The 13,899-nt window shown below is 49.1% G+C and overlaps 6 protein-coding genes across 6 annotated transcripts; 3 read left to right on the top strand and 3 right to left on the bottom strand.

Moving 5' to 3' along the window:
• Positions 1-1,661: 1,661 nt before the first annotated feature.
• N7477_004680 (aldo/keto reductase) lies at positions 1,662-2,697 on the bottom strand (the record flags this gene model as incomplete). Its single annotated transcript, XM_056966343.1, has 2 exons — positions 1,662-2,004; positions 2,051-2,697. 2 exons carry the CDS (start codon positions 2,695-2,697, stop codon positions 1,662-1,664), a joined length of 990 nt encoding a protein of 329 aa, XP_056823124.1.
• Positions 2,698-4,750: 2,053 nt separating this feature from the next.
• Positions 4,751-6,022, top strand: N7477_004679 (putative GPI anchored protein; the record flags this gene model as incomplete). Its single annotated transcript, XM_056966342.1, has 3 exons — positions 4,751-4,920; positions 4,981-5,622; positions 5,677-6,022. The coding sequence occupies 3 exons, from the start codon at positions 4,751-4,753 to the stop codon at positions 6,020-6,022; spliced, it is 1,158 nt and encodes a 385-aa protein (XP_056823123.1).
• Positions 6,023-6,227: 205 nt separating this feature from the next.
• Positions 6,228-7,145, top strand: N7477_004678 (NmrA-like family protein; the record flags this gene model as incomplete). The annotated part of the gene is made up of 1 exon (XM_056966341.1): positions 6,228-7,145. One exon carries the CDS (start codon positions 6,228-6,230, stop codon positions 7,143-7,145), a length of 918 nt encoding a protein of 305 aa, XP_056823122.1.
• Positions 7,146-7,658: 513 nt separating this feature from the next.
• N7477_004677 (uncharacterized protein) lies at positions 7,659-8,173 on the bottom strand (the record flags this gene model as incomplete). Its single annotated transcript, XM_056966340.1, has 2 exons — positions 7,659-7,955; positions 8,006-8,173. The coding sequence occupies 2 exons, from the start codon at positions 8,171-8,173 to the stop codon at positions 7,659-7,661; spliced, it is 465 nt and encodes a 154-aa protein (XP_056823121.1).
• Positions 8,174-8,380: 207 nt separating this feature from the next.
• On the top strand, positions 8,381-12,033 carry N7477_004676 (ATP-dependent RNA helicase ECM16; the record flags this gene model as incomplete). Its single annotated transcript, XM_056966339.1, has 2 exons — positions 8,381-8,581; positions 8,635-12,033. The coding sequence occupies 2 exons, from the start codon at positions 8,381-8,383 to the stop codon at positions 12,031-12,033; spliced, it is 3,600 nt and encodes a 1,199-aa protein (XP_056823120.1).
• A 304-nt stretch (positions 12,034-12,337) lies between these two features.
• On the bottom strand, positions 12,338-12,889 carry cwc21 (U2-type spliceosomal complex subunit CWC21; the record flags this gene model as incomplete). Its single annotated transcript, XM_056966338.1, has 1 exon — positions 12,338-12,889. The coding sequence occupies one exon, from the start codon at positions 12,887-12,889 to the stop codon at positions 12,338-12,340; it is 552 nt and encodes a 183-aa protein (XP_056823119.1).
• Positions 12,890-13,899: the final 1,010 nt, after the last annotated feature.

Below are 13,899 nucleotides of genomic sequence, written 5' to 3'. Positions count from 1 at the left end.
ACTTTGGGTCAGAAAAAAGCTATAGAACTTTTACTGTATCCCAAGAGAAGAATGGATAATGTGCATGTGTTCACAACAATATGTTTGATGATCTCTCGGCCTCAAAGATGGACCCTGCTTGTGTGTGGTAACATCCTATCCGGACAACGCATATTATTCTAATCCAAAAATCAAGTCATTCGAAACAGCGGTTTTTCATTCCGCTTCGCTCGCCACCGATTCGTAGAATGGGCCAAATCATAACAATTCATAATGACCCAGCCCCAGGAACGAGCAAAAGGCTCAGTGACTTCCCACCCGCCGGATCCCAAGGATCACTCCAAACAATAATACCACCTCTTCCTGATCGCATACTCCCACTACCCTTCATATCAAGACAGAGTTGGGTCTCCTCCTCAATTTCTCCCGCGAGGATCAAATTCTCTCTCATCTTGGGAACAGGGAGCAAGTCTAACCAAGGGTGATGCGGGATAGAGCGCTGGATCATTGTAGGTTGAAGATGTATGGGGAGGGTATGAAGAGAGTCATCTAGCCACGGACCATTGGTATTGAAAGGTGAGATTGCATCGTCGTGGAGCTGATCGGATCGGAGGCCAAGGACTCTTTTGTTTTTAAGTAGGGCTCGGGTGAAATTGAGTTGCACTAGGTTGAGTAATAGATCGGTTCGCGGGGAACCCATAGTATAGTATTGAAGGGCCATTCGTTCTAAGCGGGCCATAGTTGATTCAGTCGTTAGGGAATCGGATGCCAATATGTGCACGCTCTCGACTTCAGAGAGAGGTGTGACATCAATGGCACTATGCCTTGCCAGTATTTGGTCATTGTATTGAGGAGCAACAATAAGTGGGGCTGTTTCATGTTTTTAAATGAGAGAAGAACGGTGGCATTCTCTGGAATTTTCTTCTTCAGAACGGAGTGGCTGGTTTTTCCTCTGTAGACCTATTTATAGAGACGGTCAACATGACATTCACTGGTTAGTGTCCACAAATAGCGAACTCACGTCGAGCTCTTTGGTTCAGACGATTCTGAAGTCTCCGGCGAGTTTTTTGATCCGTGATACCCGACCAATCCTCGTCTGGCCACGCACTGCGACGCTGCGAGGACAATCTTAAAGCGATCCGCCTCTTAGAGAGACCTTCTACTAATGGATCCATGCTTGCCGTCTGGTCAGGGTACTCCATTCAATCTCCTAATCCAGCACTGTCTGCAACTTGATGAAAGGAAGGTGTGGGCGCCAGTGGTTTGTGGATTTAACTAGCACTCACAGGGGAGTAGGATGGTAAGAAGGTAGGCGAACCGACGTCCCACATAATTCCAATCGTGATTATTAATTTTTAAGAGCCAAGCGGCATCGTTTTCAAGGGTTCATTTGACCCACCATTGTCATCAACCTGCATGACGCTAATCTATTGTGGTAAGGTTTCAACATAGTGGGTCTTGGCCAGCCACATCATCACTATTCGATCTCCTCAGTATGGACCTTGTACATGGTTTCTTAAGGCAAGTATTTCTTTCTGACAGAAAATCAGTCAACTATGCTGCTACTTGTTACATATTACGGTGCCTATCAGACTGGAGAAGGCCCCCGAATTTATCTGCAATTCATTGATTGGTACCTTCAACATCGAGGTGTTCTAGCGACGGATTCGTTGTATAGAAACTTATTGATGGCCAAGCACCTTCTTGGGCTCGTATAGGTCGTCAATGCTCTTCAACTCAGCGGAAGTAAGCTCGAATGAAATAGCTTTCACTGCCTCATCAACTCTTTCTTTCTTGCTCATTCCAAGAATCGGCGCCGTAATGAAAGCCCTTGAGAGAGACCAAGCAATTGCTACAGTCGCCATCGACACACCATGCTGCTCGGCAATCTTCTCAATTTGCTCGTTGATTTTCTTGTCTGTCTCTGTCGCTGGCTGGCCTAGGAAACCAGGGCCCTGGCCCTCTCCGCGGGTTGTCTTGGAGAAATCACGCCAGGGTCGAGCCAAGAAGCCCATTGCAACAGGGCTCCAGGGAATTCCGCCCATTCCAAATTTTGGCACATGCAGGGTACATCTCCCTCTCCTCTTCACGGTAGATAGCATTGTGAAGACTCTGCATCGAGGTAAACTCCGTCCAGCCATGAATGCGAGCCGTGTATTGGTATTCGAGGAGCTGGTGAGCCCACATCGACGAAGCGCCGATGTAGCGCACTTTGCCGGACTTGACAATATCGTGGAGCGCCTCCATTGTCTCCTTCACGGGAGTTCTGGGGTCAAATCGGTGGATCTGCAGCAGATCGACGTAGGGCAGATCGAGTCTCTGCAGGCTGGCCTCGACGCTCGCAAAGATATGCTTCCGGCTCAATCCGTATTGGTTCACATAGCCGCTGTTGTCTTCTTCGTCATCGGTCATGGCTATGGGCTGTTCAGCACCACGGCCGACAGGGGCCCATAGCTTGGTTGCGATGACAATTTTTTCGCGGCGCCAGCTGTATTTCTTGATTGCCTTGCCGAGAATTACTTCCGATAAGCCATTGGAATAAGCGTTTGCGGTGTCGAAGAAGTTCAGCCCGGCCTCGTAGCAATGATTCAAGACCGGCAGTGCTTCCTCTTCCGAAATTGACCACTTGAAACGACCCTCAGGATTTCCAAAGCTCATACATCCCACACCGATTGGGGCAATGCGAAGACTGCTACTTCCGCGTTGCACGTATTTCATTTTGCTCGAAGTATCTTCGGATAAGGAAGCGGAGAAGGAAAACTGTTGAGTTTGAGATTTCGCAGTTCAGCTCTCAAAGTAAATTGCAGACCCCTACTTATACTTTTCATGACCTCTTCATCCTCGGCAGCTTTGAAGAATGAAGGAAGCGGCGTTCCAAGTGTTCCAATACACCGTATGGGGGTTGATGACAAAACACATATGATTTGTGGACCAGAGCTCACAGATCCACCATCCCAACTTGGCTGAGTCGCGATTCTCGGAAATAAAGACATGCTCTAAAGTCCGAAGTTCACTTGCCTTGAGCTATGGTTTGATTCCGCCAAGCAGTGGACCGGTTCTAAGACGACTTTTCATTGTCACATAGATTGAGCAACTCGAATGCAGCTATGTTCCCAGACGATAGGTATTATGAAGTGGATGAGAGAACTGTCACCATGCCCAGTCGCTCTCGTCACTCTGACAAGGGGGAGAGATGACGGCTTCAGAATCGGCCCATTCAGCAGAACTGGATTGAGTATGCTAGACTTCTGTCATAAGGGCTTCATTGACATCAGCTTTGATCAGATTCCAGGGCCAAGCCTGGATAAATTTGATTTGGAGAGCCTGCGAGAGCATGAAAAGAAAGGACAAATTCGCGAATGCAGATTGAACCCGCCGGACACATTTCAATTCCTTGCTTTTACATTCATAGCTTGCCTCTCTTTTCTTCTCAATTTTCGTCTCTCTGGTTTTTTTCGAAAATAGAATCCAACAATCCAAATAGGTTGGTAAGACATCAAGTAGAATACCGCGGGAATCTGTCGGACTCTCAATCATATCACTTAGTAAATTTTTTTGAATCTGGATAAGATTGGAAGGCTGGCTTTCGGCGGGCCTCTAGGCACCTTTTGGGTTTTTTCCCCTGTTTGCTGGACATGTATCAATTTCTTGTCCAGATTTCACAATACTTCCAAGACTATTCCCGTCTGTAAATTCAACACATCTAATGGTGCACGCTGCCCGAAGCGTTATTATGAAAACAGGCAAAGTTTGCTCAGAGGGCTGCATAAAAGCACCGTGGGCCAAAGCTCAGCTATCCTGCGTTTCACATCAATTATGCTAGAAGCTGTACGCGATATGCTAGAAAAGCTTGATTTGTATGTTGACAAAATGACAAAATTTTGAAGGAGGGACCCTATTCATTGTTCAAGCAGCAAATAGCCTTGCTTTTGCACCCAAGGATTGATCAAGGAAGCCCGCCTGACAAACAGCCCAGCGGGCGCGAGCTCGTGTATTTCAAGTTTCTTCGGTAATTTTTTTTTTTTTTAAATTTCCTGCTTAGCCGCTTGATCTAGAGGAAATTGTCTAAAGTACTGTTTGACCACAACCAGACTTTCATGCCTATTTGAAGCTCTCGGGAGTTTGATACATGCGGCGGATAAACTTGTGGCAATGAAAGCACTTCTGGCGGACAAGAATGCAAACAAAGCAAAACGTGCAATGGGTTGATATTTTTGTGTCTCATCTGGATACCCCCTATGAAAGTATATCTTAAGCTTTCAGCCCGACAGCTGCCAAAACTGGGATCCAATTCCATTGGAAAGTAGATGGAGCGCGCGTCATTCCCGTGCCCCAACGCTAACCCCGACGAGGCAATCTCTCTGCCAGACAGTAGCCGTGGTGTTTGTATTGGCTGGTAGGCGCTTTGAAGCGACAATCGGCAATATTAATTAGGAAGAGATCCTCTGCAATGCCTTTCCCGAAATCTATCCAGATAGTTCTTCGCTCAACAGCTCAATCTTCGATAACTTGACTCTTGGGAGGCCACGGCCCGGCAGTTCTGAACTTTCCACCCCTTCCCCTATCAACATGAAACAATTTTATCCCCACTCACTGATATGTGACGATCATTTGCGCACTTTGACAGTTACTTCTCCACTGCTAGTTTATCGCTAAAGCGAACTATGGTTTCATGATCTCGTATACGATCCCGTCCAGATCATAAAGCTCTTAAGGATGCCCATCAAGCGCTCATGAACATACTTCAAGTCGCTCTTTTTGTATCTCATTTATGCCTTTGCTCGCTTACCTTCTCGCCTTCTCGGTTGCTACCGCTGCCTTCGTTCATCCTGGCGCGCTTCATACGATCCAAGATTTCGAGCGCATAACTACCCATGTGGCCAATGGCGCCGAGCCATGGAATACTACCTGGACCGTCTTGCCTGAAAGCCCTAATGCCCAGTCTTCTTACCCACCAACTCCCTGAGAAACCGTATACCGAGGCTACAACGGGGTGAACAGTGAGAATTACTCAAATCTCTACAAAGATGCCGCGGCTGCATACCAACTCGCTGTTCGCTGGAGAGTCTCCAACGACACGAGCTATGCCGACGCCGCAGTCAACGTCCTCAGTTCCTGGGCCACGACCCTGACGACCATCGACGGCACCAGCGACAAATTTCTCGCTTCTGGACTCTATTGGTATCAGCTGGCCAATGCCGCTGAGCTCATGAGAGACTATGCTGGCTGGGACAACACCAACAAGATGGCGACCGGGACCATGTTGACCATTGTATTCGCCTCCATGAACAACATGTTTCTGAAAGACCACAATGGGGCAGGTGATTACCACTATTGGGCCAACTGGGACCTGTGTAATATTGCTTCACTCATTGCTATCGGCATCTTCACCGACAATCAGACTATGTTTGACAATGCTGTCAACTACTTTCGTACTGGGCCTTCAAATGGTGCACTGCCGCTCTTCGCTGTTGCCAACTATACCGACCCTGAAAGCGGAAAGGTCTTCACACAGGGCCAAGAAGCTGGCCGAGATCAGGGCCACTCCACGCTTGATATTATGCTTTTGGGTGTCATCGCACAACAAGTGTATAACCAAGGCGATGACATGTTCGCCACCTACCAGAACCAGATCCTGAACGCGTAAGTGCCAAGTTTCCACGTATATTCCAAAGGTATACTAATTCGAATTATCAGTGCGGAGTATACTTCAAAGTACAACGTTGGCTATGACGTTCCCTATACTACCTACGACAGCTTCGAGGGCAACCAGACAGTCATCTCCAACGACTCGCGTGGTGGTGTCCGCCCCGGCGCCGAGTTACTGTCAGCTCATTTTGGTCAATTGAAGGGCCTTAACTCATTTTGGACCGACACGTACCGTGACTGGGTGAATGGTAACTCGACTGACGGTGTTGAGGGGGGTGGTGGCAATTATGGTCCTAATTCAGGCGGATTTGATGGCCTTGGCTTTGGCACATTGTTGTATCGCCTTGGCCCCTCTTCGCATGAAAAGACGATGAGCAGCTGTCCAAGACCCTAGTAGAGGTTCTCTTGTCTGTTCCCAGCGGAGATACGTGGACTGCGGTTGGGGTCGCGCACGGAGTTAGCTAAAGCCCGAGGCGGGAGATACAAGATTGATCACTGCATCTCGTACTTATAAAAGCAATCCTCTGTTTACTAAATCTACATAATTTATCTTGATCAAACAATTTCATAAAATAAAGTTTTATTCCATAATCAACATCATGTCGACCGTCATTGTGTTTGGGCCAACGGGCAACATCGGTTCCGTTGCAGCGCGCACCGCCCAAGAGCATGGAGCGAAGGTGGTCCTCGCCATGCGCGACCCGAAGAAGACCATTCCTGGTCTGAGTCCGGGGCAAGAGCAGGCCGGCGGTTTCGAGAGAGTCCAAGCTGACCTGATGGACGCCGATTCCGTCGCTGCGGCCGTCAAGAAATCTGCAGCCAAGCGCGCCTTCATCTACGTCGCCTTCGGTTCTTCAGATCATATGAAATCCACTCTTGAGGCCTTGAAATCCTCTGGTATCGAGTTCGTCGTCCTTCTTAGCAGCTACACTGTCTCCGGCGAGCTCAAGGACTTCGTTCCCAGTGATCTCATCCCTTACATGCACGCGCAGGTGGAAATCAACCTCGATGAAGTCTTCGGTCCAGAGAACTACGTCGCCGTGCGCCCCGGAGGTTTCGCCACGAATATGTTGCACCACAAGAGCGGGATCGCGGCCGGAGAGGTAAAGCTTTATGCACCAAACTATGGGCTCGATTGTGTCACGCCTATTGATATGGGTCGGATCTGTGGAATTATTTTTGCCAAGGGACCAAAGAATGGACACCGAAAGGTCTATGTCTATGGTCCTAAGATCATCTCAATGTCAGATGCTGTTCACACTATTGCTAAAGTTTTGGGCAAGACTGTCAAGATCACTACTATCAGTGCAGAGGAGGCTATAGAGCAGCACCTCAGTCATGGTATGCCTAAGCCGCTGGCGGAACATATGGTACAGAGATTCGGAAGTGATAAGGGTGCCAATTTTCCGCATGTTCGTTATGAGGAGGGAGTTCAGAATGTACAGCTTTACACTGGGGTACCTGCTACAGGGTTTGAGAAATGGGTAGCTGGGAACAAGGATCTGTTCAGCGCCTGATATGATTGAATTCGAGGTTTTAAATCGGTGATCTCAGGTCTTTGTTTCTTTGAAAGTCAAACCACCGTGAATAAGAATATCCATAATCATAAGTCATCAAAAGCATTGGATTCGTTTGAATAGATAGGTATCACTGGATATAAGAAGCAAATGCTTTCAGCACGATCAGCCTATGCAATGTTAAATGCCAGATCTAGCAGTGTTCAATCAGATCATTGGCTTGGTATGGCAGATATCACTTCCCTGCGTAGATGGCTACGCACTGGATCTGCTTGTGCGCGTTCCGGCTTCAAGCCAATGGGCACAATAATTTCTCTGCATTGGAAAGTGCCAGAAAGGGATGGAAATATTGTCGACTGCCTTGCTGTAATGCTGATGACTCGGTACGTCTTCGAGGTCGCGCCCTTAAAAGCCGGCGTTCATGATTCATCATTGGCTGATTGCAGGAACCTCCGACGAATGCAAAGGGCTTCATCGAGTATCTTGGTCAAGACACATTTCCTGGTGTCCGAATCATATGCATTGCAAGACAAGATCATTGATAGCAAAGAAAGCATCTCGATCGGCATCACTGGGTCGAAGTCCTAGACCCACCACAAGCAGTCTTTTCTCATTGGGAGATTTGATAGCAATGGAATTGGCAATTTGTCTAGCAAGTAATTGGCCAACTGTATCTTGACCAGAAGCGTAACCACCCAAAAGAGAGGTCGCTGTCAGGCCGCTGAGGGGTAGAAGACTGTCCTCTCCACCTTCGGAGAAAGTGTGCGCACCTTCGGTGCCTGGGTTTTGATTCGCCATTGGTACATGCAACTGTTACGCTGTTAGCAGTCGTAGCCATGTAGCCGAAACTCTTGACAAACCCAGTGAGCAAGTCGTCCTTCTTGCGAGATGGTCACCATTATCTTGTCGGAGAATTTGATGACCATGACATCTGTTTTGACTCCATTGACTATTCCAGCCACCTGCTTGGTGGCAGCTGGGTACGGAAGGTCCAGCGTGCCATCCAAAATATTATCGAGATTCTCCATGATGCCTGAGGGTTTTTGCGGTCTGGTTTGAGTCGGGCGACTGTTGATGCCTCCCCGAAAGGCGGTCGGATGTTCCCCACTGCTGATACCGGCAATATCTCACCGCTCCTGTAATTTCCTCGATTTTTTTCCCGCGTGAACGAACTACGACAGCACAAGTACAGTTTTTTGATTTGTGTATCTTGTCCTGAGCTGGGACCGGTCGAGATGAAGAAGTTTGTCCCCCGCCAGCGAAAGCAAAAACACCGGCAGCAAGAGACTGCTGCCTCTGTGGACACCAATGTCGCGGAGCTAGCGCCCGTCTCCAAAGACGAGAAAGAAGCCAAAAGACAGAAGCTCCGTGCGGAGCTTAGAGATCAGCATTCCAATGTCTCAGGAAAGAAGCAGAAACGTCTCGACAAATACATTGTGCGTGAGAAAGCTCATATTGACCTTAGACCAGTATCTAACTTTTTCTGTAGGAGAACAAATTGCGGAAAGAAGAAAATGTCGAGCTGCTCAAGAAGCTCGCCGAAGCCAAAGTCGATACCTCCTTTTTACACAGCTCAAGGGATTTGGGTAAACGTAGGAAGGAGAACGAAGGCATTCCCGTCCCGATCGTCGACCGAACACAGGCGAAGACTACCTCGAAAAGAGACCTCGAAGACGACAGTGATGACTCCGATGCCGACCTCAAGGCCTCCGACCCTGCAACAGACCCTATCCCTGAACCGAAGCCCCAGGCTGCCGTTGGAAGTGGTCTGAAGCGCCCGCTCGAACTGGGCCCGGATGGATTTCCTATAATCAAAAAGCGGAAGCGCGCCAATAAGCCGGCCCCGGCGCCTGCGCCAGTAAAAGAGGTTGCTTGGGAGGGCTTTGGCTCTGATGAGGAGGATACGAACGATGAAGACGAGGAAATGGACTCGGATAAGTCAGAAAATGAGACTAAAGAGGATTCTGAAAATGAAGATGAAGATGAAAGTTCCGAAGACACTTCCTCTGAGGGTTCTTCCGAAGAGGATGATGATGAGGAGGAAGAAGAATCGGCCGAGGAAGAAGGTCCAACTAAGATCAAGCCCAGAGAGTCTGCATTCAAGTCCTGGGCTAGACAGCAGATCAATGAAGCTGCGGACTTCAATCCGACAAATGGACCGATGTCCATGGAACATCAGCCAGACGCCTTTGCGGCTCCCCACAAAGAACCCAAGAATGAAGTCTATGAAGAGGAGCCTCTCCCTCGAGAGCTTGAAGTTACTACAGGGAACCCCTTCCGCAAAGCATTCAGCGTGAATGTCGACCGTTCAGAGGAAATTCAGACTGCCCGAATGGGGCTCCCCGTCGTCGGCGAGGAGCAGAAAATCATGGAAGCGATCTACAACAACGATACCGTCGTCATCTGGGGTGCAACTGGTAGCGGAAAGACAACCCAGCTCCCACAATTCCTGTTTGAAGCCGGCTTTGGTAACCCTGACAGCCCGAACCCTGGTCTGATCGGTGTCACTCAGCCTCGCCGAGTCGCAGCGGTCAGTATGGCCAACCGTGTATCTCAGGAACTGGGTCAGTTCTCTGATAAGGTGTCGTACCAAATTCGGTTTGAATCGACCGCGTCCAAGAAGACCGCCATTAAGTTCATGACAGATGGTATTCTTTTACGTGAGATTGCGGACGACTTTTCCCTCCTGAAGTATTCCATCATCATTATTGATGAAGCCCATGAACGCAGTGTGAACACCGACATCCTTATTGGCATGGTCAGTCGGATTGTGGGCCTGCGCAAGTCAATGAGCAAAGAAGACCCCAATGTCCAGCCTTTGAAGGTTGTCATCATGTCAGCTACTCTCCGTATCTCAGACTTTACTGAGAACGCAAGCTTGTTCCGTCAAGGACCACCACCGCTAGTGCAAGCAGAGGGCCGTCAGTATCCTGTGACGATCCACTTCGCCCGCAAGACACAGCGCGATTACGTTGAAGAAGCTTTCCGCAAAGTTTCTCGTGGCCACCGCAAGTTGCCACCGGGTGGAATGCTTGTATTCTTGACTGGACAAAACGAAATCCGTCAACTTGCTAAGAAATTGAAGGGGGCGTTCAAACCCACTGTGCGGGGAGACACTGCCAGCGCAAAGGTAGAGATATCCGCTAATGATGCGCCCCTTGAAGCGGAGGATATAGAGCTTGGAGGCACCGAAATGAACGATAATGCCGACGACTATGACGACGAGTTTGAGATTACTGGCCTGGACGATCAGGATGATGAAGATGATGGTTTCGACCTTGGCGAAGATGCCGTGGATGCCTCCACTCGTGTGCATGTGTTGCCATTATACTCACAACTGCCCACAAAAGAGCAGATGAAGGTCTTCGAGCCGCCGCCTGAGAATTCACGCTTGATCATTTTGGCTACCAACGTGGCCGAAACCTCGCTCACCATTCCCGGTATCAAGTATGTCTTTGATTGCGGACGAGCGAAAGAGAAGCAATTCGATTTATTCACAGGTGTACAAAGCTTTCAGATTGGCTGGATTAGCAAGGCCAGTGCGAATCAGCGAGCTGGTCGTGCTGGTCGTACGGGCCCTGGTCACTGCTATCGTCTCTATTCTTCTGCGGTTTACGAAGGTGACTTCGCCGAGTACACAGATCCGGAGATTCTGCGCACTCCCATTGAAGGAGTTGTGCTCCAGATGAAGAGCATGGGTCTGCACAACGTCATCAACTTCCCCTTCCCAACACCTCCCAGCCGTCATGGTCTTGCCAAAGCTGAGAAGCTCCTGAAGAACCTGGGAGCTCTCTCCAGCGAAGGTCAAGTCACCCAGATCGGTCGCCGTCTCTCCACCTACCCTCTCTCGCCCCGTTTCGGCAAGATGCTCTACATCGGCCACCAGCACGGCTGTATGCCTTATGTCATTGCCCTTGTAGCAGCCTTAGCTGTGGGTGATCTCTTCGTCAACCAGCTGGAATTTAACCCGCCGCGGCCTAAGGCTTCGGAAAATAAGAACGACGACTCTGACTCTAGCGACGACGAAAGGGCAGTCTACACCAACGCGGATAGACTAGAGGATACAGAGCGCGAGCAACGCGCCAAAGACTACGCTCGCGTGCACCGCCTTCTCAGCAAGCATGACGACAACTCTGACGCCCTCAAATACCTATCCGCAATCTGCGCCTATGCCTATGCCCCAGATGGCGATGCCTTCAGCGAACAAATGTTCCTCCGCGCCAAGGCCTTCAAAGAAGCATCCCAGCTCCGCCGTCAACTTACCGACATCGTCCGCTCCAATAATCCAGGTCTTCTTGCTCCTTACGAAGCCAAATTGCCGGAACCAACTCCCAAACAAGTCAAAGCTCTCAAACAAATTGTCACGGCCGGCTTCATCGACAACGTCGCTATCCGCGCTGACCTGGCCCCAATCCCACCGGAACAAGAACGTGCTCCTCGTCGCGCAATTGACGTCCCCTACTTCACGCTCTTCCGCTCGCGTGAGGGTAACACCCAAGAACTCTCCGAGCGCGCAGTCTATGTGCACCCGACCTCCATCCTTTCCAAGCTCTCACCGAAGGAGATGCCGCAGTATATCATCTATTCGCACCTCCAACAATCTGCATCAGTAGTCGCGAGCCAAACGCCCAAGATCAGAATGTTCCCGCTTGTCACGCCTAGTGGGTTGCAACTTGCTGCAATTGCGCATGGCACGCCGCTTATCGAGTATGGCAAGCCGATTGGCAAGACGGAGGTGCTGGAAGGTATCCCGCAGCGGAGGTCTTGTTGGGTTATCCCCAGTCTTGTAGGAGATGCTGGTGGAACTGGATGGCCTTTGCCTGCGAAGAAGGTAGTGCAAAAGAAGGATCCCAGAGAAGGATGGGTCATTGAGAAGTTCATTGCGTGAGTTCTTTGAATATAGATCAGATTATGATATCCTTCATTTCAAGTTCAAGTCCAAGTTCTTTTTTTTGGGGCAAGGTATACCTTGAGAGACCGACAGGTAGAAAATATCTGACCATTTTTCCATGATGTAATGATTATGATCATCTCTTGAATCCTTCGGAATGTAGTAACCAGACACCCAGAGCCAAAGGAGAAACCCCATTCGAAAACGCCATCCAACACCCTATCTCTCCTGAAAGAAACCCATCTCAACTCAAGGAGACAAGAAAAACCAAAGAGAATTTGAAAAAAGGACAAGAAAATACCTAATCCCGTCTCCTCTCCCACTTCTTACTACTGATCTCCCCGGTATCCCTATCCTCCTTAAGCCCCAAAGCCCTCCTCAACCTCTCACTCTCTTCAATCTTCGCCTCCGCAAGCTCATGAACCTGATACCTCTTCAACGCCTTCCCCTTCACTTGCCCATTTCCATTCCCACTCTCGCCTTCCTTCAACAACCTCTGCCGTAAAACCTCACACCGCGCATCAATCTCCTCCTCTGTCAAAACCCTCTCCTCGTCCTGCTCCCCCTCCTCTTTATCAGTCTTCTTCTTCTTCTTGGACATTTCCTCCTCGATGCGCTCATTCTCTTCTTCCAGTCGCTCCCGCTCTTCCATTACTTGGACTTCGATCGCGCGCAGACGGTCATGTTCGAGGATTTGTTTGTCTGGAAGACGCTGCTTGAAGCCGCCGGATGAGGGTGACGGGTAGGGTGCACCGTAGCCTGCGGCTCGGGGTTTGATGAATGCGCTGTTGCGTTGCACGTAGCCTGATGTGCCGCTGCCGCGCGGGGTGGTGAGGCCTACGTTCGAGGACATGATGTGGTTGTGATCGTGGTCGGAATCTTGAGATTCGTGTTCTCTTTGTCTGGAAAAGGGAGCAGGTGGTGGTTAGAGCGGATGCCGGAGCACGAGAGCTTTGGAAGCGCAAGACCCTTTGGAGTATTTTTGGGGAGCCGACAATGTGTTTTTAGAGATCGGAGTTGGACGAAGTTGGGGGCCGCATTGCATCAGTCTTATAAATCACGTGATGTTTATGAAAAGCCCAAAGCCAGAAAGTCATTTATCAATTCCAGTGCTGGCCTACAGTACCATCCAGAGCAATAATACGAGTATCAATCATTTGGCTTTCAAGTTATCAAATCATGAATACAGTCTTGGGTGAAAGATCGACCCGGATCTGGCCAGACACAAGCAACACATTGCATTGCAAATCGTATAGCTCTGAGCAAGTGAAGAAAAACATAGCACTGATATGCGCATCTTTTCTCTTTAGAAATGGACAGAAATAAAGACAAATTAAGATCAACAACCAACGGGCCGTGCGATGCAAGATAAAGTATTCTCTCCCGTATTTCCATATCCGAACCTCCCATGTCGTATGCCTCAGATCGTGAGCAAGTATGCCGATATCGATATACCCTTCCCGTTGGCAGCACCAGTACCAGCTCCAGTAGAATAAGAAAAAGGAAGAAAAGCACACGCAAGACGCCGTATCCATAAGTAGATATTCCTCGGACCAGTAGCAACAGGATTGACAATGGTGAGGTGTGTAGGGTGACGACATAGATAAGAACACACCATCGTAGAATAAAATGAACAATCAGAAAAGAAAAAGAACAGGTCCGAGATCAAACACATGAGCAGGAGAAATAAAAGAAAAAAAAAAATGATTTCAAGTTCACCCCCTCATTTCTTGCGCCGAGCCATGGATGAAAAATTGGGAGAGAGACGACGTAGTAACTTCATATATCCCACCGGAGCCCCCGTGTCCCCCTGTATGTATACGCCCGTATTAGATAAAACGGAATTGTCCGGTGGAAATCAGC

Source organism: Penicillium maclennaniae (genome assembly GCF_028827695.1).
Source record: "Penicillium maclennaniae strain IBT 15551 chromosome Unknown utg000004l:1.0-3007600.0:1.0-3009580.0, whole genome shotgun sequence".
Lineage (NCBI taxonomy): Eukaryota > Fungi > Ascomycota > Eurotiomycetes > Eurotiales > Aspergillaceae > Penicillium > Penicillium maclennaniae.
This window is presented reverse-complemented; position numbering and strand designations above follow the sequence as displayed.